At 38.4% G+C, this 20,182-nt stretch overlaps 1 protein-coding gene across 1 annotated transcript in view; it reads right to left on the bottom strand.

Annotated features, from left to right (window-relative positions):
• The window catches only part of LOC124259388 (PSME3-interacting protein-like), a 33,478-nt gene that overhangs the window by 3,359 nt on the left and 9,937 nt on the right, over window positions 1–20,182 (bottom strand). The window contains exon 6 of the mRNA XM_046693518.1: window positions 8,728–8,768. Within this exon, the coding sequence (XP_046549474.1) occupies window positions 8,728–8,768 (41 nt within the window). The remainder of the gene's footprint in view (window positions 1–8,727; window positions 8,769–20,182) is intronic.

Genomic DNA, 20,182 nt, shown 5'->3' with positions numbered 1-20,182 from the left:
TCTTCATTCCAGAAGATCTTTCACGGCTTATCCACTCTTTTCTACCGGTTCTGCTGATGTTTGTAAAATAAGCAAAAAGGCTGAAGTATTTGTGATTATCAGCATGTGAAGTACTCAAATTTCAGTCGCTGCAGCTGAAACCATAAATTATTATTCCGGAACCATAAATACTTTTTTCAGTTGTCATAATCACAGTATGTGTTTTAGGATACAGTGAATTTTAGTGTCAGACTGACAAGTTATGTGGAACATGTCTGAAGTGTGTTCCAGAGCTATGTATCGAATACATCACAATGTAACTGTTCCAGATTCAAACAACGTAAGGAAAACTATAAAAAGTGGTTCAAGTTACAGAATGCAAAATTTTGTAACAGTGTTAAGCTTATCAGAGTGAGTGAGTGGAACTTACTAATTGAACCTGTCATACAAAGTGGTTCAGTGACTGTGAGTGAGTAAGTTGGCGTTTTACGCCCTTTTAGCAATATTCCAGCAACATCACGGCAGGGGACACCAGAAATGGGCTTCACACATTGTACCCATGTGGAGAGTTGAACCTGGGCCTTTGGCATGACAAGCAAACGCTTTAACCACTAGGCTACCCCACTGCCCCTTCAGTGACTGAGAGAGTGAGCAAGCATGTATGTATGCGTTTTCAGTTTTTCTGCATCTATAACAAAATTGAATTTTCGCAGTGAACACACAGCCTCAAAAGCCTCAATATTATTTAAAACTTATATCAATACCATTCAACTGCAGTAAAGTACAACAACCAAAACATTATTAATCTATATTTCTATTTCAGGAAGGTAATGGTCAATTTCAGGATGACAAGTATGTCAAAGCAACATATATCAAGGAGAAAGCGGGTCACACTGACAAAAAGTCAATATGGAAAAACTGAACTGGAACTTGGAAATGGGGCCAGTAAAGTGTGCAAGAACACATACAGGGGATTATGTAGGTGATAAATAGCAAGTACAATCTCCTTAAGCATGTGTCAGCAAAGCACAGTGAAAGCAAAGAGTAGTGGCAGACCTTTCTCAGTTGGGTGCAAATTCCTACAAAATCCTACAGCATTCCATGATACAACTGTGCCTGCATAGTGAACATCAGCACATTGACAAAAAATTACCTTCAGTGATTTATGTATTTGTTTGTAACATTTTACTGATTAATATCAAGTGTGAAATGGAATTTTACAGCAAAGTCAGCAATAACTCAATAAATACAAATTATTTCTTGAATCAATCATTCATGACAGTGTAAAAACATATTTGACTTCAAAAGTCTGAATTATCGAATGTAAAAGGGTGCTAACTCATCATTGTTGTCACAATTTGATCTGTAATGTTTGATGTTGCATGTGTAAGGATGTCATTGAATACTTCTTGTAATGTCGGATGTTGCATGTGTAAGGATGTCATTGAATACTTCTTGTAATGTCGGATGTTGCATGTGTAAGGATGTCATTGAATACTTCTTGTAATGTCGGATGTTGCATGTGTAAGGATGTCATTGAATACTTCTTGTAATGTCGGATGTTGCATGTGTAAGGATGTCATTGAATACTTCTTGTAATGTCGGATGTTGCATGTGTAAGGATGTCATTGAATACTTCTTGTAATGTCGGATGTTGCATGTGTAAGGATGTCATTGAATACTTCTTGTAATGTCATGTGTAAGGATGTTGCATGTGATGTTGCACCGTGAGGATGTCATTGAATACTTCTTGTAATGTCGGATGTTGCATGTGTAAGGATGTCATTGAATACTTCTTGTAATGTCGGATGTTGCATGTGTAAGGATGTCATTGAATACTTCTTGTAATGTACCGGATGTTGTGTAAGGATGTCATTGAATACTTCTTGTAATGTCGGATGTTGCATGTGTAAGGATGTCATTGAATACTTCTTGTAATGTCGGATGTTGCATGTGTAAGGATGTCATTGAATACTTCTTGTAATGTGTCCGGATGTTGCATGTCGGATGTAATGATGTTGCATGTGTAAGGATGTCATTGAATACTTCTTGTAATGTCGGATGTTGCATGTGTAAGGATGTCATTGAATACTTCTTGTAATGTCGGATGTTGCATGTGTAAGGATGTCATTGAATACTTCTTGTAATGTCGGATGTTGCATGTGTAAGGATGTCATTGAATACTTCTTGTAATGTCGGATGTTGCATGTGTAAGGATGTCATTGAATACTTCTTGTAATGTCGGATGTTGCATGTGTAAGGATGTCATTGAATACTTCTTGTAATGTCGGATGTTGCATGTGTAGGATGTCATTGGATGAATATTCTTGTAATGTCGGATGTTGCATGTGTAAGGATGTCATTGAATACTTCTTGTAATGTCGGATGTTGCATGTGTAAGGATGAGGATGTCTGAATCTTGTAATTGAATACTTCTTGTAATGTCGGATGTTGCATGTGTAGGATGTCATTGATACGGATGTTTGAATGTCTGCTTGTAATGTAAGGATGTCATTGAATACTTCTTGTAATGTCTGGATGTTGCATGTGTAAGGATGTCATTGAATACTTCTTGTAATGTCGGATGTTGCATGTGTAAGGATGTCATTGAATACTTCTTGTAATGTCGAGGATGTTGCATGTGTAAGGATGTCATTGAATACTTCTTGTAATGTCGGATGTTGCATGTGTAAGGATGTCATTGAATACTTCTTGTAATGTCGGATGTTGCATGTGTAAGGATGTCATTGAATACTTCTTGTAATGTCGGATGTTGCATGTGTAAGGATGTCATTGAATACTTCTTGTAATGTCGGATGTTGCATGTGTAAGGATGTCATTGAATACTTCTTGTAATGTCGGATGTTGCATGTGTAAGGATGTCATTGAATACTTCTTGTAATGTCGGATGTTGATGTCATTGATGTTGCATGTAAGGATGTCACTGAATACTTCTTGTAATGTCATTGATGTTGCATGTGTAAGGATGTCATTGAATACTTCTTGTAATGTCTGATGTTGCATGTGTAAGGATGTCATTGAATACTTCTTGTAATGTCGGATGTTGCATGTGTAAAGATGTCATTGAATACTTCTTGTAATGTCGGATGTTGCATGTGTAAGGATGTCATTGAATACTTCTTGTAATGTCGGATGTTGCATGTGTAAAGGATGTCATTGAATACTTCTTTCATTGTAATGTCGGATGTTGCATGTGTAAGGATGTCATTGAATACTTCTTGTAATGTCGGATGTTGCATGTGTAAGGATGTCATTGAATACTTCTTGTAATGTCGGATGTTGCATGTGTAAGGATGTCATTGAATACTTCTTGTAATGTCGGATGTTGCATGTGTAAGGATGTCATTGAATACTTCTTGTAATGTCGGATGTTGCATGTGTAAGGATGTCATTGAATACTTCTTGTAATGTCGGATGTTGCATGTGTAAGGATGTCATTGAATACTTCTTGTAATGTCTGATGTTGCATGTGTAAAGATGTCATTGAATACTTCTTGTAATGTCTGATGTTGCATGTGTAAGGATGTCATTGAATACTTCTTGTAATGTCGGATGTTGCATGTGTAAGGATGCCATTGAATACTTCTTGTAATGTCTGATGTTGCATGTGTAAGGATGTCATTGAATACTTCTTGTAATGTCGGATGTTGCATGTGTAAAGATGTCATTGAATACTTCTTGTAATGTCTGATGTTGCATGTGTAAGGATGCCATTGAATACTTCTTGTAATGTCTGATGTTGCATGTGTAAGGATGCCACTGAATACTTCTTGTAATGTTTGATGTTGCATGTGTAAGGATGTCATTGAATACTTCTTGTAATGTCGGATGTTGCATGTGTAAGGATGCCATTGAATACTTCTTGTAATGTCGGATGTTGCATGTGTAAGGATGTCATTGAATACTTCTTGTAATGTCTGATGTTGCAAGTGTAAGGATGCCATTGAATACTTCTTGTAATGTTGGATGTTGCATGTGTAAGGATGCCATTCATTTTTGTAAATGTTGCATGTGTAGGATGTCATTGAATACTCCTGTAATGTCTGATGTTGCATGTGTAAGGATGCCATTGAATACTTCTTGAAATGTTGGATGTTGCATGTGTAAGGATGCCATTGAATACTTCTTGTAATGTTTGATGTTGCATGTGTAAGGATGTCATTGAATACTTCTTGTAATGTCTGATGTTGCATGTGTAAGGATGCCATTGAATACTTCTTGAAATGTTGGATGTTGCATGTGTAAGGATGCCATTGAATACTTCTTGTAATGTTTGATGTTGCATGTGTAAGGATGTCATTGAATACTTCTTGTAATGTCGGATGTTGCAGGTGTAAGGAAGCTGTTGTCTATATCTTGTAATGTCTGAATCTGTGTGTATATGATTTCTGTTGGCTGTATCTTGTAATGTGTTATGTTGACTGTACGTTAATGCCTTTTGAGTTGTCATATGGATTCCTTAGCTTCTACTATAAATGGATGGGATTATAGGAATAGTATCAGGTCCCTATGTGGCTGTTAATGGGCTTTTTGTTGGAAATCTTAATTGAACCATTTCCCTGGCATTATAGATATTCTGCAAAACCTCTTACACTGGCTAATACAGCTGTTTTGTGAATATGAGCCTTATAGTAGCTAACAGGTCATCTAATAACACCCACACTCTCAGCCTTTGAACAAAACTGCACCATGTGCTGATACAGCAAATTCCATATTTCTGCAGGGGATATAAATATAGAACAAACAGTTGATTACATTTTAATTGAATACTCTATCCCTATGACATAATTTCAAGCCACTTAATAACTATTTCAACGATTATATTCACTAATTAGCCCTGACAAATTATTTCCTGCCATGGGACACATGGGTAGGATGTGACATTCTCAACTTTGTACATGTGGTTCATATCTGCTAAACACAGAGCAGCTTGTGAGTTATTAAATATCAATCACTTCTCAACAACATTAGTTTCAAATGGGAGAAGACTGTTCTGCAATGTTACAGTAGTTCTTTTTTTTTTGCGTCACCGAGTGCTACGGTTGCCACAGGAAAGTGAGCAGAGTGCTGCTCTTGTGGCTGTAAAAGTGAAGGTGGGATCTGTGCCCCTGCTGTGGTTTCTACAGGACAGTGGACACTGTGTCCCCGCTGCGGTTTCTACAGGACAGTGGGCGGTTTCTACAGGACAGTGGGCACTGTGCCCCAGCTGTGGTTTCTACAGGACAGTGGGCACTGTGCCCCTGCTGTGGTTTCTACAGGAAGGTGGACACTGTGTCCCTGCTGTGGTTTCTACAGAACAGTGGGCTCTGTGCCCCTGCTGTGGTTTCTACAGGACAGTGGACACTGTGTCCCCGCTGCGGTTTCTACAGGACAGTGGGCACTGTGCCCCAGCTGTGGTTTCTACAGAACAGTGGGCTCTGTGCCCCTGATGTGGTTTCTACAGTACAGTGGGCACTATACCCCTGCTGTGGTTTCTACGTGCCTATAGACGCATGGGAAAAACGTTATGCACAGGCCTGTGTCTTGGAGAGGAATCGCTTTGGTGGTGGTTCCGTGATGATTTGGGGTGGAATAACAGCACGCCAAAGAACTCCTTTGGTGATTGTTCAGGGCAACTTAACTGGTGTGGGCTACAGGGATCAGATTAATCGACCTGTGGCAATTCCTTTTCTGCGACATGATGGCCCTGGGTTAACATTCCAACAGGACAATGCCCGCCCTCATACGGCAAGGGTTGCTATGGATTTCTTCAACACCACAACGTTGACTTACTGCCTTGGCCTGCAAATTCACCGGATCTCTCCCCGATAGAGCATGTTTGGGACGAGATGGATTGACGTCTACGCCGTCTTCCTCATCCACCAGATAACGTCCTTGACCTTGCAACAGAACTTGAGAGAATCTGGCGTGACATCCCACAAGCCTTCCTTGCACATTTGATAGGCTCTATGCGTCGTCGATGCACTGCTGTTCTCAATGCCGATGGTGGACATACCCATTATTGAGCTTGTGACATGGTCATTTGACCCCTGTCCCACTTGTGGACTCGTGACGTCATTGTGATTGACTTTTCAATTGAAATTCTCCCGACTTGTTATGGTCTCATGATCCCTCCATTAAAGTTTATATGTACCTTTGACATTGTTATCGTACTTATCAACTGGGATAATATTTTGACAATGCACAGTTTCTTTATGTGGCTAGTATATATGTGAAATGCTTGCATCCATCAGTAAATATATGTCTGAAACATAGGTATGCAAGCTGAAGAGGCAATGTAACATAGTATACTGGGTAATTACGGATAGTGTTGTGATAACCTGTTTGAATGCAAACAAATCAGAACTAATTGGGTAATGGTTATTTATGCTGTGTACTTTCTGTTAACATGCAGTTTATCTACAGGTCCGCTGCTTGAGTTGTTTGTAGTTGATGTGTTTTTCCTACCTTGATATAATGAAAGAAACAAACTTTACCACTATATCATTATCCCTTGGAATGATAAATATGGTGTACGCATGCTATTTTATTTTCCTCAAAGCTATAAACTAGAGTGTGTGCATGCATAGGTGCATGGGTGCATGGTTCCCTCAAAGTGCATTTTACATAAAATCAAAATATTAAGTTCCGGACATCTGAATGTTGTGTTTCTATAAAAATGTTCCAAAAACAACATCAATATATTAATGTGATTTTTCAATACTGATTATCAGTATGGTTCATACTGTTTGAATTGTTTCCAGTTGGAACATGTATCCCAACACGAACTGAATTCGACGTTCTTGTGATTTCGACGATTGATTGCATTGCTCGCGTTATATCGGGTGAGTACGTGTGCGATTGGAGTGCACAAACAGTTTCACTGGTAAGGTGGGTGCCCAGTCGCTGTCGTGAGAAGTTTTATTGACAATGGAAATCCGGAAGTAAAGTCATATAAAAAGCAAACAAACATCAATATTATTTACTAAGGCTGTAACCATTCACTCAAATATTCGCTGAATCGAACCGTAGCCCTTCATGAATTCAATTCGTTATTCGTGGTCACCAGAACCGAATATTAACGAATATTTACGTGTTTTTTTAGAGAGCATGTTTTACTTGAACCCTTATGTCCTTTCCAAAGTGAGATATGCAAGAATGGAATATGTACTAGCATTGCAGTAGTGCAAGTAATGTTAGTTTGCCAAGGCGGCACATGGTACTGTCGACTATAACTATTACATACCAAATTTGAGTGTCATGAGATCACCGGTTATTGCTATGACAAATCAAAACTGTCAACATGGGAAATAGATGAATATATCCTTTATCACTCGAGGTTAGTAAAATAAAAAGTTTAAATGATATTACAGATAAAAATTACGTTTTTGTCTTACATCGTCGAAAACCCCTGACACCGGGATATGCTTTGTTCTGTATTGTGCAAGCATCAGGATCATGCATTATGCCTTGTTCTGTATTGTGCAAGCATCAGTATCATGCATTATGCCTTGTTCCATGTTGTGCAAGCATCAGTATCATGCATTATGCCTTGTTCTGTATTGTGCAAGCATCAGGATCATGCATCATGCCTTGTTCTGTGTTGTGCAAGCATCAGTATCATGCATTATGCATTATGCCTTGTTCTGTGTTGTGCAAGCATCAGTATCATGCATTATGCCTTGTTCTGTATTGTGCAAACATCAGTATCATGCATTATGCCTTGTTCTGTATTGTGCAAACATCAGTATCATGCATTATGCCTTGTTCTGTATTGTGCAAGCATCAGTATCATGTATCATGCATTATGCCATTGTTCTGCATTATGCCTTGTTTGTATTGTGCAAACATCAGTATCATGCATTATGCCTTGTTCTGTGTTGTGCAAGCATCAGTATCATGCATTATGCCTTGTTCTGTATTGTGCAAACATCAGTATCATGCATTATGCCTTGTTCTGTATTGTGCAAGCATCAGTATCATGCATTATGCCTTGTTCTGTATTGTGCAAGCATCAGAATCATGCATTATGCCTTGTTCTGTGTTGTGCAAACATCAGTATCATTCATTATGCCTTGTTCTGTGTTGTGCAAACATCAGTATGCATTATGTCTTGGTCTGTATTGTGCAAGCATCAGTATCATGCATTATGCCTTGTTCTGCATTATGCCTTGTTCTGTAGTTGCATCAGAATCATGCATTATGCCTTGTTCTGTATTGTGCAATCATGCATTATGTTTTGTTCCATGTTGTGCAAACATCAGTATCATGCATTATGTTTTGTTCCATGTTGTGCAAACATCAGTATCATGCATTATGTTTTGTTCCATGTTGTGCAAACATCAGTATCATGCATTATGCCTTGTTCTGTGTTGTGCAAACATCAGTATCATGCATTATGTTTTGTTCCATGTTGTGCAAACATCAGGATCATGCATTATGCCTTGTTTCATGTTGTGCAAGCATCAGTATCATGCATTATGCCTTGTTCTGTGTTGTGCAAACATCAGGATCATGCATTATGCCTTGTTCCATGTTGTGCAAGCATCAGTATCATGCATTATGCCTTGTTCCATGTTGTGCAAGCATCAGTATGATGCATTATGCCTTGTTCCATGTTGTGCAAGCATCAGGATCATGCATCATGCCTTGTTCTGTGTTGTGCAAACATCAGGATCAGGCATTATGATGGAAGGAGAATCCACGGCAATATCAACCAATGTTTCTGTTGAAGTAATGTCAACTCACCTTCTACTCTCTGTTTCTTACTGTCATCTGGAGTGTCAGCACTGTCAACAAAAAACAGTTAACTGTAAATACATGAAGAAGAAAGAAATCAAATGTGTGAAGGTTGACAGGCCAAATGACAGGATGGATGGGTGGGTGGGTGGATGACAGATAATACATGGAAAAATTGATGGATGAAAATTGAAACTTAGATGGAAGATGTAAAGATATGAAAAATGAGGACATAACAGATGGATGTGATTTTTAAGAACGATAGATGTTAACAAAATGATAAGTAGATGGAAGGTTGGATGGGCTGAGAAATGAATGGAAGGTCGAGGGACAGATGGAGATACATAACATTCAAGTTTAGTAAGGAAGCATAAGATTATATGGATGAACAACTTCGTTATTACAATATGTGTGAATTTTGGTGTAGGTTCAAACACCGTTATCAAGCAAGCGATGTATAGAGAACAGTGTTCACGAATAGCGTCTGACCCTCTGACAAATCTGGCAGATTCGCCAATGGTCAGACAGAAGTCTACAACCTGCCGGCCCCAGTGTCTGACTGTATATTTCACAATGACCCTGACTGAAGTTGTTTTATGCGACATGTGACACTTGTTTGCTATTTATAAATCTTATGTTTGTTAATAATTTCAATGTCAGTTATAAGAAATATTAAATCTGAAATGTGTGTTTAATTTTATTCCATGGGTCCTGTGCATTTTCAATGGGTCAGACAGACATCTGAAACTTACAGGACCCAATGTCCTGTGACTTTCAAACACCATTCGTGAACACTGAGAGAAGACTGAGAGGCACATATATATATATATATATATATATATATATATATAAGGACATGATCATTGGATTAGGGTTTGAATAAGTTAGAGAAGCCAGCTAACTACATAGTGGTTAAGATAACAGTATATGAAGCTAACAGGTCCATAAACAAATGGATTTTGATTGATGGGGGTCTTTTTCTTCCTTCCGTTGTACTCCTACTTCAATACGCCTCTGAAAGAAGTTCAAGCTTTTTTGTCTGAGAGTATCGGTACATCATAACCCTTCTTCTTTCATATACAAGTTTTGTTTTTAACAAATTAAGTTCAACTAAGTTATCTGCAACCCCAGCAACTGTCTGTTTTCATATTTTTGATATAAATGTATTGCCAATTATAAATTATGCAGCAGAAGTTGGGAGATTTTATCCTTCCCTTGATATTGAAAATGTACATGATCTTTTCTATAAACACCTTCGCTTGAACTGAAACCCCCTTAACATAACTGTATGGTAAATAGAACATCGATCAAGGTTTTGCAGTATGTAAAGGTTATTAAAATTGTAGTAAGTGTTATTGTCACAACACATAAATATTATCCTTAAAAGGTCCCGATGATTTTCAGTATGGAGGGCAGAAAATGGTAAAGCTTGTTGGCTACTAGTGTTACTAAGTTTGGAAATGTAAATGCATTTGGTGTTGGAATTTATGGAAATGGAAATGTAAATGCATTTGGTGTTGGAATTTATGGAAATGGAAATGCATTTGGTGATGGAATTTATGGAAATGGAAATGTAAATGCATTTGGTGTTGGAATTTATGGAAATGGAAATGGAAATGCATTTGGTGTTGGAATTTATGGAAATGTAAATGCATTTGGTGTTGGAATGTATGGAAATGTAAATGCATTTGGTGTTGGAATTTATGGAAATGGAAATGCATTTGGTGTTGGAATGTATGGAAATGGAAATGCATTTGGTGTTGGAATTTATGGAAATGGAAATGCATTTGGTGTTGGAATTTATGGAAATGTAAATGCATTTGGTGTTGGAATGTATGGAAATGTAAATGCATTTGGTGTTGGAATTTATGGAAATGTAAATGCATTTGGTGTTGGAATGTATGGAAATGTAAATGCATTTGGTGTTGGAATTTATGGAAATGGAAATGCATTTACAACATTGTGCTTTAAGCGATGATGCAAAGATATTAGTCAGCAAATATGGAATAATAGTCTGGAATATTATTCTAAGCTGGACTATTTTTGCTCTGTGAAGAAACAGTTCAATTATGACCATCTGACAAGTATGCTGTATCAAATACCACTGGTGATATTTAGTTGTCCTAGTCATAATGTTAGGGTAGGGGCAGGGAGGATGTATATAATACCAAGGCCAAAACATATATGTCCCGTTATGTTGTGCCATACACAGAAACTGAATTCCACTTTTTCTTGAAAGCTCATATTTTATTAAAGATGTGCCATTTTTGTATAAAGATGTCATTAACATTGTGAGACTGATTGTTGCACGTATGAGTATGTTCAGGTGTTGGGACTTGATCTACAAGGCATTAGTTAGTTATGATCAGCCTTGAGAGTTTGGACCACTAGTTGTAACAGGTGCTTTATAGATAGGTCCCTTCATATAACTGCCCTTGCTGTAACCCACAGCCACTGCAGCTTCCACGGGATTCTACTTAACAACAGTACTCAAATCTGTACTTTACTGAGAACGTGTAATAACAAATATAACACAGGGTTTTACATAGCTCTTCGAAAGTAGAAGTCCTGGGGACTGAGGGCATATTTTTTTGAGAGTCCATTTCCAAAATTGGGGGTCCATCAATTTGCATTAAATCAATGATAATGAATGCTTCTCATTTGATAATGATTATGTTAAGATATGTGTTACTTTCAATGTCATTAGAATAATGATTGTAAATAGAATGTTTATATTTTAATATGGGATATCATTACAAACTCAGAAAGTTCTTTCCCAGAAAAAAATTATATCGCGTCCACAAGGACGCACAGGATTTTAGTTTGGGGGTACTTCACCAAATTTCTGCGTCCAATACGCAGGAATCTTGCGTCCCGTAAAACCCTGATATAACATATCATACCTTGTACAAAGTGCCAGTAGCCCCTATATGGGATACACTCAGTCATACACCAGTTGATATTATGAGCAGTGTCATACCGCTGGGGTATGATGACACAACCAAGTCGTCACTATGTCTGACACCTGATCCAGTCATATGTAGTCTCTTACTACAAGCCAGAGAGTGCTGGGATCAACTCTAACCAGAGTCTGACAGGTATTACGCCAACAAGAAAACAATGTCAAGAATATATTTACACCTCACCACATGATGGAATCTACAACATATTTACAGTTGATAATGGAGGACGAGAATATATCTCAATTAGGAAAGTTCACAGGGAATTATCTAGATCTGCCCATAGGCTGATATTCAACCCAAAGACTGTGGTAAAAATTTCCAGTTTGGATTAAAACTTTCCCACTTCCTCATAATTTACAAAAACAAAATCCCAAAGTACCAGTCAAAGGTATTAAGTTTAGAATCCTATACAAATCCCTTGTTCACATAAAAACATACCGTCATACAAACCATTGATTCACATTTTACAAATGATGCTTTCTGTTTATTGGAAATAATTTTGCACAGATTAAAACCAGGGTCTGACTATCATATACAAAACTGTACGTACCAATCAGGTACAGTAAGGATTTCATTGTGGAAATTGTTCTTTTATCAATTGATTCATATTTCACAGTTTTATCTCTGTGTAAAAGATACATTAAGTTTATACAGAAGTCATAAGAGAAAATTAGCCCCTAATCTCATCAGTGCAGTCACCTGGAAGTAGGCCTTGCTCCACTTTCTCAACGGTGTACAATTTCAGTTTTTTCCGGTTATCTGTCATAACTGTTATCCTAACATATGTTTCTGATTGTGAGTTTTATGATAACAGTTTCTGCGGACACTGTGGATGTTGCAGCTCTGTGTTGATGAACCAGCCAGTACATACAACTAATCTCCTGTATAGGATGGGCAGATTATTTATAGCACAGTAATCTGGGAATATTGATCCACCAAATCAGTTCTAATCATTGTTACACTAGTTCCATGTGGTTTTTATCTGCAATAATTACATATCAGATACATGTATAATCAAGTTATCCTGTTTTGGGTTCTACAAATTAAATTTGCAATACTTTCAACTCTCAAAACAAGTTAAAACACCATGTGATAAGAACATATGCTTTTCTATAAACATTTGAAAAAATAGTACCAAGGCACTGTAGCTCACTTGAAAATGAAGAACAACAAAAGTTTTTATCACCATAAATATTAAAAACAATTGTGCACAACAGTCAGGAAAAATTACAATTCACCTCTAATAATTTCAGCAAAATATGTCATTACAATAGAAACATACCTAGCACAGTTCTGTTCCTTCATGGGAGACAATACTTAAGTGTACACAATAATTTTGAGAAAAAAGGTAAAAATTAAAACTGTCAATAAAAACAAGAACAAAAAAAACTAAACAAATACCAATTACATTGCATAATATGTTGTACAAAAAAGGCTGAACTGTGTCCATAAATAGCATTTTTAACATGGAAGCCATATTGAAATTGAGATTTGAACATCTTCAACAAATTAAGGTGTTATTATTGATTTTAAAAAGACAACATGTAAATGTTCAGTTTCATTAATGAACTTTTCCTGTGTAAGGAAATGTATTTTGAAAGAATTGATGAACATGATTGAAGTTGGAAAGGCCAAATCAAGGTCAAAGCTTGAAATATGGCAAACTAACTACAGTCTACACACACATACACTAACTTTCTTTATATATTGAACAAAAGTGACTGAGTGAAATCTGTAGAGGTTTGAGCTCAGTTTGGATGTGCTATGGTAAAATTGAGACCAAAATTTTAATATATCTTATAACACATACATTGCGCCCCACCACTCACTACACATGTTCCTAATTTCAGTTGTGATAAATGACTGAATTATGGCTAAAGCAGGCAATGATAAAAAGTCACATAACTATAAGTCAGGTGAGCTAATACAGCAAAGATTCAAATCTTGTTTCACTCATTCTCAAACATTTGAAAGATGTAATTTTATTTCAGAAAGCTCATCACTCATGTAGGTCCATAGAAGCTTGGCGGAGTTTACAGCCAAATGACAAAATTTATTGCCAAAGTCTGTAGAGTTTGGTGTTAATTTCTGGAAGCTCTAGACATGGTTTAAACAGCTTCCTGTACAGTTTGTGTGTGAATGTGGGTAAAAATTCTAAACAGCTTGATGTTCTGCAAAACATTCTAAAATGAACATGATGCATAGCTTGCCTTGTATGACATGATGTGGTTGGCTAGATTCATTGCATTGCATAACGGTTTTTGACATAATATCTTTACAGTGGCAATGACTTTCCTTGACATTTTAGTGTGAATACATTTGGGCCAAATTAAATGACTGGCAACAGCATACAGATACATTGACAGTGAAACACATGTCTCCCACTGTAGTACAATGAACTGTCAGGTCCACTCTGACTGAGTGAGTGAGTGAGTGTTGGAGAGTTTGAGTGAGTGTTTGAGTGAGTGTTTTGAGTGTTTGAGTGTGTGTTTGAGTGAGTGAGTGAGTGAGTGTTTGAGTGAGTGTTTGAGTGAGTGTTTGAGTGAGTGTTTGAGTGAGTGTTTGAGTGTGAGTGTTTGAGTGAGTGTTTGAGTGAGTGTGAGTGAGTGTTTGAGTTAGTGAGTGTTTGAGTGAGTGTTTGAGTGTTTGAGTGAGTGTTTGAGTGAGTGTTTTGAGTGAGTGTTTTGAGTGAGTGTTTGAGTGAGTGTTTGAGTGAGTGTTTGAGTGAGTGTTTGAGTGAGTGTTTGAGTTTTGAGTGAGTGAGTGAGTTTTGAGTGAGTGTTTGAGTGAGTGTTTGAGTGATTGTTTTGAGTGTTTGAGTGTTTGAGTGAGTGAGTGTTTGAGTGGTTAAGTGAGTGAGTGGTTGAGTGAGTGAAAGTCACTGATTGTACCCGACTGTCATACAAAGAGGTTCAGTGACTGATAGAGTGAGCAAGCGTGTATGCGCATAGTTTTTCAGTATTTTCTCAGTTTCTCAGCATCTAGGACAACATCTTGAAACGTTTGTATTATTTTAGTGCGTGGCTTGTAATGAGAAAAAATGTGATTCATGTCTTGGCCTATCTGGTGATGAAGTACCTATGAGCATCATCAAGGCAAATCTGGGATTTTACACAAGTTTCTGGCATGGCTTAGTGATGTTGTGCACAACGAATGGCAGTGACTTAGATGACAGGCTCACATTTACCCATGTTCTGTATAAAATTACTCAGCACTTACAACATTCAATTGTTACCATTAGTTGGGCTGGGAACAGACAAATAAACCAAAGCACATATTTGATATGGTAGAGATCATCTACACAAATTTAGATGAGATGCAAAAGGAACATCCCCAAGATCTTGGGACATCATCATTTGGAAAGTAACACTGTTGTAAGTGCAGTATGAGAGAAAGGATTTCAATAGTAGTGAGTGGGTGAGTGAGTTTAGTTTTACATTCCAGCTATATGGCGGTGGTCTGTAAGTAATGATTTCAATAGTAACATCTGATATCACATGATCTTTAAGGTCTGGAAGCCTTTCAATGTTGCCTCTTGACATGAAGGGAAGTTAGGCCACTTCTTTACTTGTCTTTCAAGAAACTAACAAAGAAATGTTTCTACATTTTGTAAATATGTCTCTGTACACCAATATACCATGATTTCATTGATAAATACATATCAAAATATTATGTTTAGGAAAATACCTATAAAACAAGTTGTTCAAAATTATGCATATTTCAAAGTTTGCATAAATGACAGGTTGAATTACATGATGAAATTCAGAAATAAGCAACTGGTTCCTGTGGTAATAAAGTTTAACTATTTGTGACCAGCCTCCAGTATGTAATGTACAGTCATCCCTCGCAATAACGCTCTTCGCGATACCGCGGATTCGGTTAAACCGCGGGGTAATCCGTGGCTCCCATAAAAAAAAGTTGCCCAGTGATCACACATATTCACGTGATCGAAAATAGCACATCAACAAATCCGCTGTTGAGCTCTGGTTAATCACGTAGTAAACTAGTGAAATTCAGTGCGGATTGCAATTAACAGTGTTTATCGTATATATCCATGTTTTTTCAGATGCTTAAAACATGCAGGGTCTTTTTCAATAATAATTGATGAACAGCAAAAAACATCGTAATAACTTTATCATAAAGACATGTCGATTATCAGCCAAGTACTTACAACGTTTGCTATGATGCAACACACCGCGTAATTGCGCGGGTATACACCGCCATCCGAGAATGTATGATGTCAGAAAACACATTTTATTTGATTAAATTCAATCCCATTTTCATTCATTAAAACTGTTTACAATAACAAAGGAGAAACCGTGAGTGAAATGGCATTACCTCATTCCATACAACACCCGCTTACCACATTCATGAGGGTCCGTTTTTCGCGCCTACCGCGATAGCACCAATTTCACATTTTTCTCAGCAATCACGAACAGATTACAGCCTTGTCATCCATTGACCCCAAGGCCCCGCGTTATTGACTCGTTGAAGTCATATTTGACAATTAATTGCCAACATTTTGTTTTTACAATCAAAGTGGCACGTACCGCGGGAAGTCAGCGGTGACTTGTCAAACTGTCTCCTACGTAAAATGTATCCAGCCAGGTAACCCAAAGTGCTTAGCAATGCTTATTATTATGTTAAATATGTTTCGTAGAAAACATGCATTATACTTATACGATAGCAATATATAAGATCTCTGTTAGAATAACTGTTTGACATATCAATTATTCTGATAATAGAATAGAAATTCTTGGATGGTGTCTAATAACGTGGGGGGTCATCCATGGACCCCAAGACCCGCGTTATGGCGAGGGATGCCTGTATTGATTCCATAGGCGGTGTGACCACAGCAACATCAAACAACTTGGTGGATGACTCTGACGTTGTCAAAACTGACTGTGGAAACTCCATTGTATGTGGCCATGTCGAATCATGTGGACAAGGCTTATAACAAAATACTGATGAAAGAACACATGCAATATATTGTGGTAGGCATCACAATACATGAATTATTATTACAATATACTGAGTACGCATGTCAGGTTAATGCCCATTATTACTTGTAAGTGATAACACAAAATTAATGTTTTAAAGTGAGTGACAGAGTTTAGTTTTATGCCGCTTATAGCAATATTTCAGCAGGGGACACCAGAAATGGGCTTCACACATTGTACCCATGTGAGGAATCGAACCCGGGTCTTCGGCATGATGAGTGAACACTCTAACCACTAGGCTACCTCACTGCCCTAGTTTTTAAAGAGCAGTAACTGGCAATCCATAGTAAAATAACCATAAAAAACATGAGCCACTGGGGTTTGACAGGGTTTTTGTTATATAACGTCGCACTCAGCATTTTTCAAGCTACATGATGGCAGTCTGTAAATAATCGAGTCTGGACCAGACAATCCAGTGATTGACATCATGAGCATTGATCTACGCAATTGGGTATGATGACATGTGTCAACCAAGCAAGCTAGTCTGACCACCCGATCCCTTTAGTCGCCTCTTAAGACAAGCATGGGTTTGCTTAAGACCAATTCTAACACAGATCTTCATGAGTACTGAGGTATTACAATGCTATAACTATCTTATAGCCTTGTTATCAAGCTGTGAATACAGTTAAGTTTTAGGTTTAAGGAATGGTTTGCAGATTTACAAACCAATGCTATCCCTGTGGCTTGTGCAAATGTGTCAGTTTATGCTCTTCATATCATGTTTGCTAGCTGTTGAAGTGTTCTAGATGTGGGCACTGATTACAGCGTGTAATGTTGAAACAATATGGGTATCACAGCTAGCAGTGATGTCTCACATATCTGTGTCATTTCCCCAAGGTTCACAATCCAACTGAATTTTGCTTACTGCCACTGTGGTTTATATGGAAAGGGAAGGGCTCCTTATCAGTCTCGAAGCCAAGCACCTGCTCACACCGTCAGTGATAGATCCATTTTCCATTGGAAGAGTATCAAAACATCTGTTGGATTGCTTTCAGTCATGCCACGTCTCTGGTTTGCACTGGTAAGAATTCATCATAGAGATATTCCCCGGAAACTCAAAACTGTTGGCGATGCAGCAACAATATTTAACTATTATTAATAAATGTGTAGAAGCCTATCATAAACTCTAGCATTAAAGACTTTTATACCCATAAATATCTGCTAATCCAGATGGTATTCAATAAACATGAGGAATAAGATCAAAAGTAATCCAAAACAATTTCCTGGGACGTCTTGTGAAGAAATATATGAGTGTACACAAGTTACTGTTTCAACTGAGCATATGCAATTGATTATCTGTTCTCAGCTATGTGAGGACATTGGTGTTAAATAACAGGCAATGAACAAACTGCCTCAAAACATAATCCCAGTGTTCAAAATTAAGGGGAGCCCTGGGGTCCTTGAAATTACCTACTATTTTATTTAAGTCTGAGGACTCTTGCTTAAGATTAAGCAGTTCCTACAGTGCACCTTCCCTAGAGCCTTCCTTGTCTTATTGCCTACATGTAACTTTTCCTGGAGCCTAACTTCCCTTCTCTGCCTAGTGCCTACTTTCTCTTTTGTGTCTACCTTCCCTTCTTTGCCTAGTGCCTACTTTACCATTTGTCAACCCTCCTTTCTTTGCCTAGAGCTAACTTTACCACCCACTTTAATTTCATTCCTTCCTTTGTGTCTACCTTCCCTTTCATTGCCTAGTGCCTACTTTACCATTTGTCTACCTTTCCTTTCTTTGCCTAGAGCTAACTTTACCATTTGTGTAATGCTTCCCTTACCTTTGTCTGCAGGCCTTCTATTTTACCCTTTGTCTTTCTTACCCTCCCTTCTAGTGCCTACTTACCCTTAGTGTTCACCTCCCTTCCTTTTTGTGTTCTACCCTCTCCCTTTCTACCTAGTGCCCACTTACCCTTTAGTGTCTCCTTCTTCTCTTCCACTTTTTTCTTTGTGTCTAACTTCTTCCAGTGCTAACATTCCTTGTGTACCCTACTTTTTTTCCGTCTGCCTCCCTTCTTTGTGTCCTTCTAGTCCTGGTCTTTTTCTTCCTTCTTTCTTCCCTTGTCTTTACCTAGTGCCTACTTCCCTTTAGTGTCTAATTCCTCCCTTCTTTGTGTCCATGTGTGTCTACCCTCTTCTTACCTAGTGCCTACTTTCTTCCCTTTACCTGTGTCTGTCCTCTTTTTCCTCTTTCTGTGTTCCATGTGTGTCTACCCCTGTTCTTACCCTTTAGTTCCTTTGTGTCTCCTTCTTTGTAGTGCCTACTTACCTGTGTCTTCTTTTCTTTGTGTCCTTCTTTTGTTAAGAGCCTACTTTTGCACTTCCTTTTGTCCTTACCCTTTTAGGTTCAGCCTCCTCTTGCCATGCCTCCTACCCTTCCTGTACCTTAGTGCCCCTTCTTCCTGTGTGTCCTTTGTGTGTACCCTCCTTCTTTAATGTCCTTCTTTGTGCTCAATTCCTCCCTTCTGTGTCCAGTTCCTGTGCCTCACCTCCATCCTTTTTGTGTCACCTCCTTCTGTCCCAATGTGTCCTGTCCCCTTGGTGTGTGTACCATTCTTTTACCTCTTTGTCCTTGTGTCTTCTTCCTCCCTCTTTGTGTGTCTTTTACACTGTGTCACTTCTTTTGTGTCCTTCATCTCCATTGTGTTGTGTCCTCCCTTCTGTGTCAGACCCTACTTTTGACCCTTTGTGGCTCCATTCTCCTTCTTTCTTTGCTTCTACCTCTGTGTGTCACCCTGTCTGTGTCAGTCCTCACTGTCATCCTTTGTGTCACCTTTCTTTGCTCTGCCTCATCCTTTGTCAGGTTCACCCTGTCTGTGTCCTAGTGCCTTCTTTGTGTCCTCCTTCTTTCCTAGTGCCTACTTACCCTGGTCTTTGTGTCGGCCTCCTCCCTTCTTGTCTGTGTACTTCTTGGGTCTTTTGTGTCTAACTCCATTCTTTGCCCAATGGGTCCTTGTGTCCTTTGTGTCTACTTTTCCTTTTGTCCCTTCTGGGTCCTACATTCTTTGTGTCTGGCCCCACTTCTTGCCTTTCAGAAGTCCTTGTGTCCTTTGTGGTCCTGGTCTTTGCCTCCAGCTCACTTTGTCCCTTTGTGTCCTTCTTTTTTGCCTGGTCCTCCATGTCTCCTGTGTGTCCCTTCTCCTTCTGGTCTTTCTAGGTGCAGGTGTTCAATCCTCCCTTCTTTGTGCCTACTTATGTGCCTTGCCTCTGGGTCCTCCTTCACCCTCTTCTTTCTTAGGGTTCTAATTCTCTGTGTCTTAGTGCTCCATTTCATTCCTTTAGTGCTCATCCTCCCTTCTTTTGCCTTGTAGCCGTCAAACCATATAGTTGAATATTGCTCGACGTGAAAATCCAAACTCACTCACTCCTTTGTGTCTAGTGCCTACTTCTTTGTCTTCTTTGTCTAGTGCCTCTTTGCCCAGTGCCTGCTTACCCTTTGTGTTCACCCTACCCACCTTTGTGTCTACCCTCCCTTTCTTTGCCTAGTGCCTACTAACCCTTTGTGCCTAC

The sequence above is a fragment of the Haliotis rubra genome, unplaced genomic scaffold, assembly GCF_003918875.1.
Source record: "Haliotis rubra isolate DU_JTF1 unplaced genomic scaffold, ASM391887v1 Scf72, whole genome shotgun sequence".
NCBI classification, from domain to species: Eukaryota; Metazoa; Mollusca; class Gastropoda; order Lepetellida; family Haliotidae; genus Haliotis; species Haliotis rubra.
Note: the sequence above shows the minus strand (reverse complement) of the source record. Positions and strands in the feature narration are given on the sequence as shown.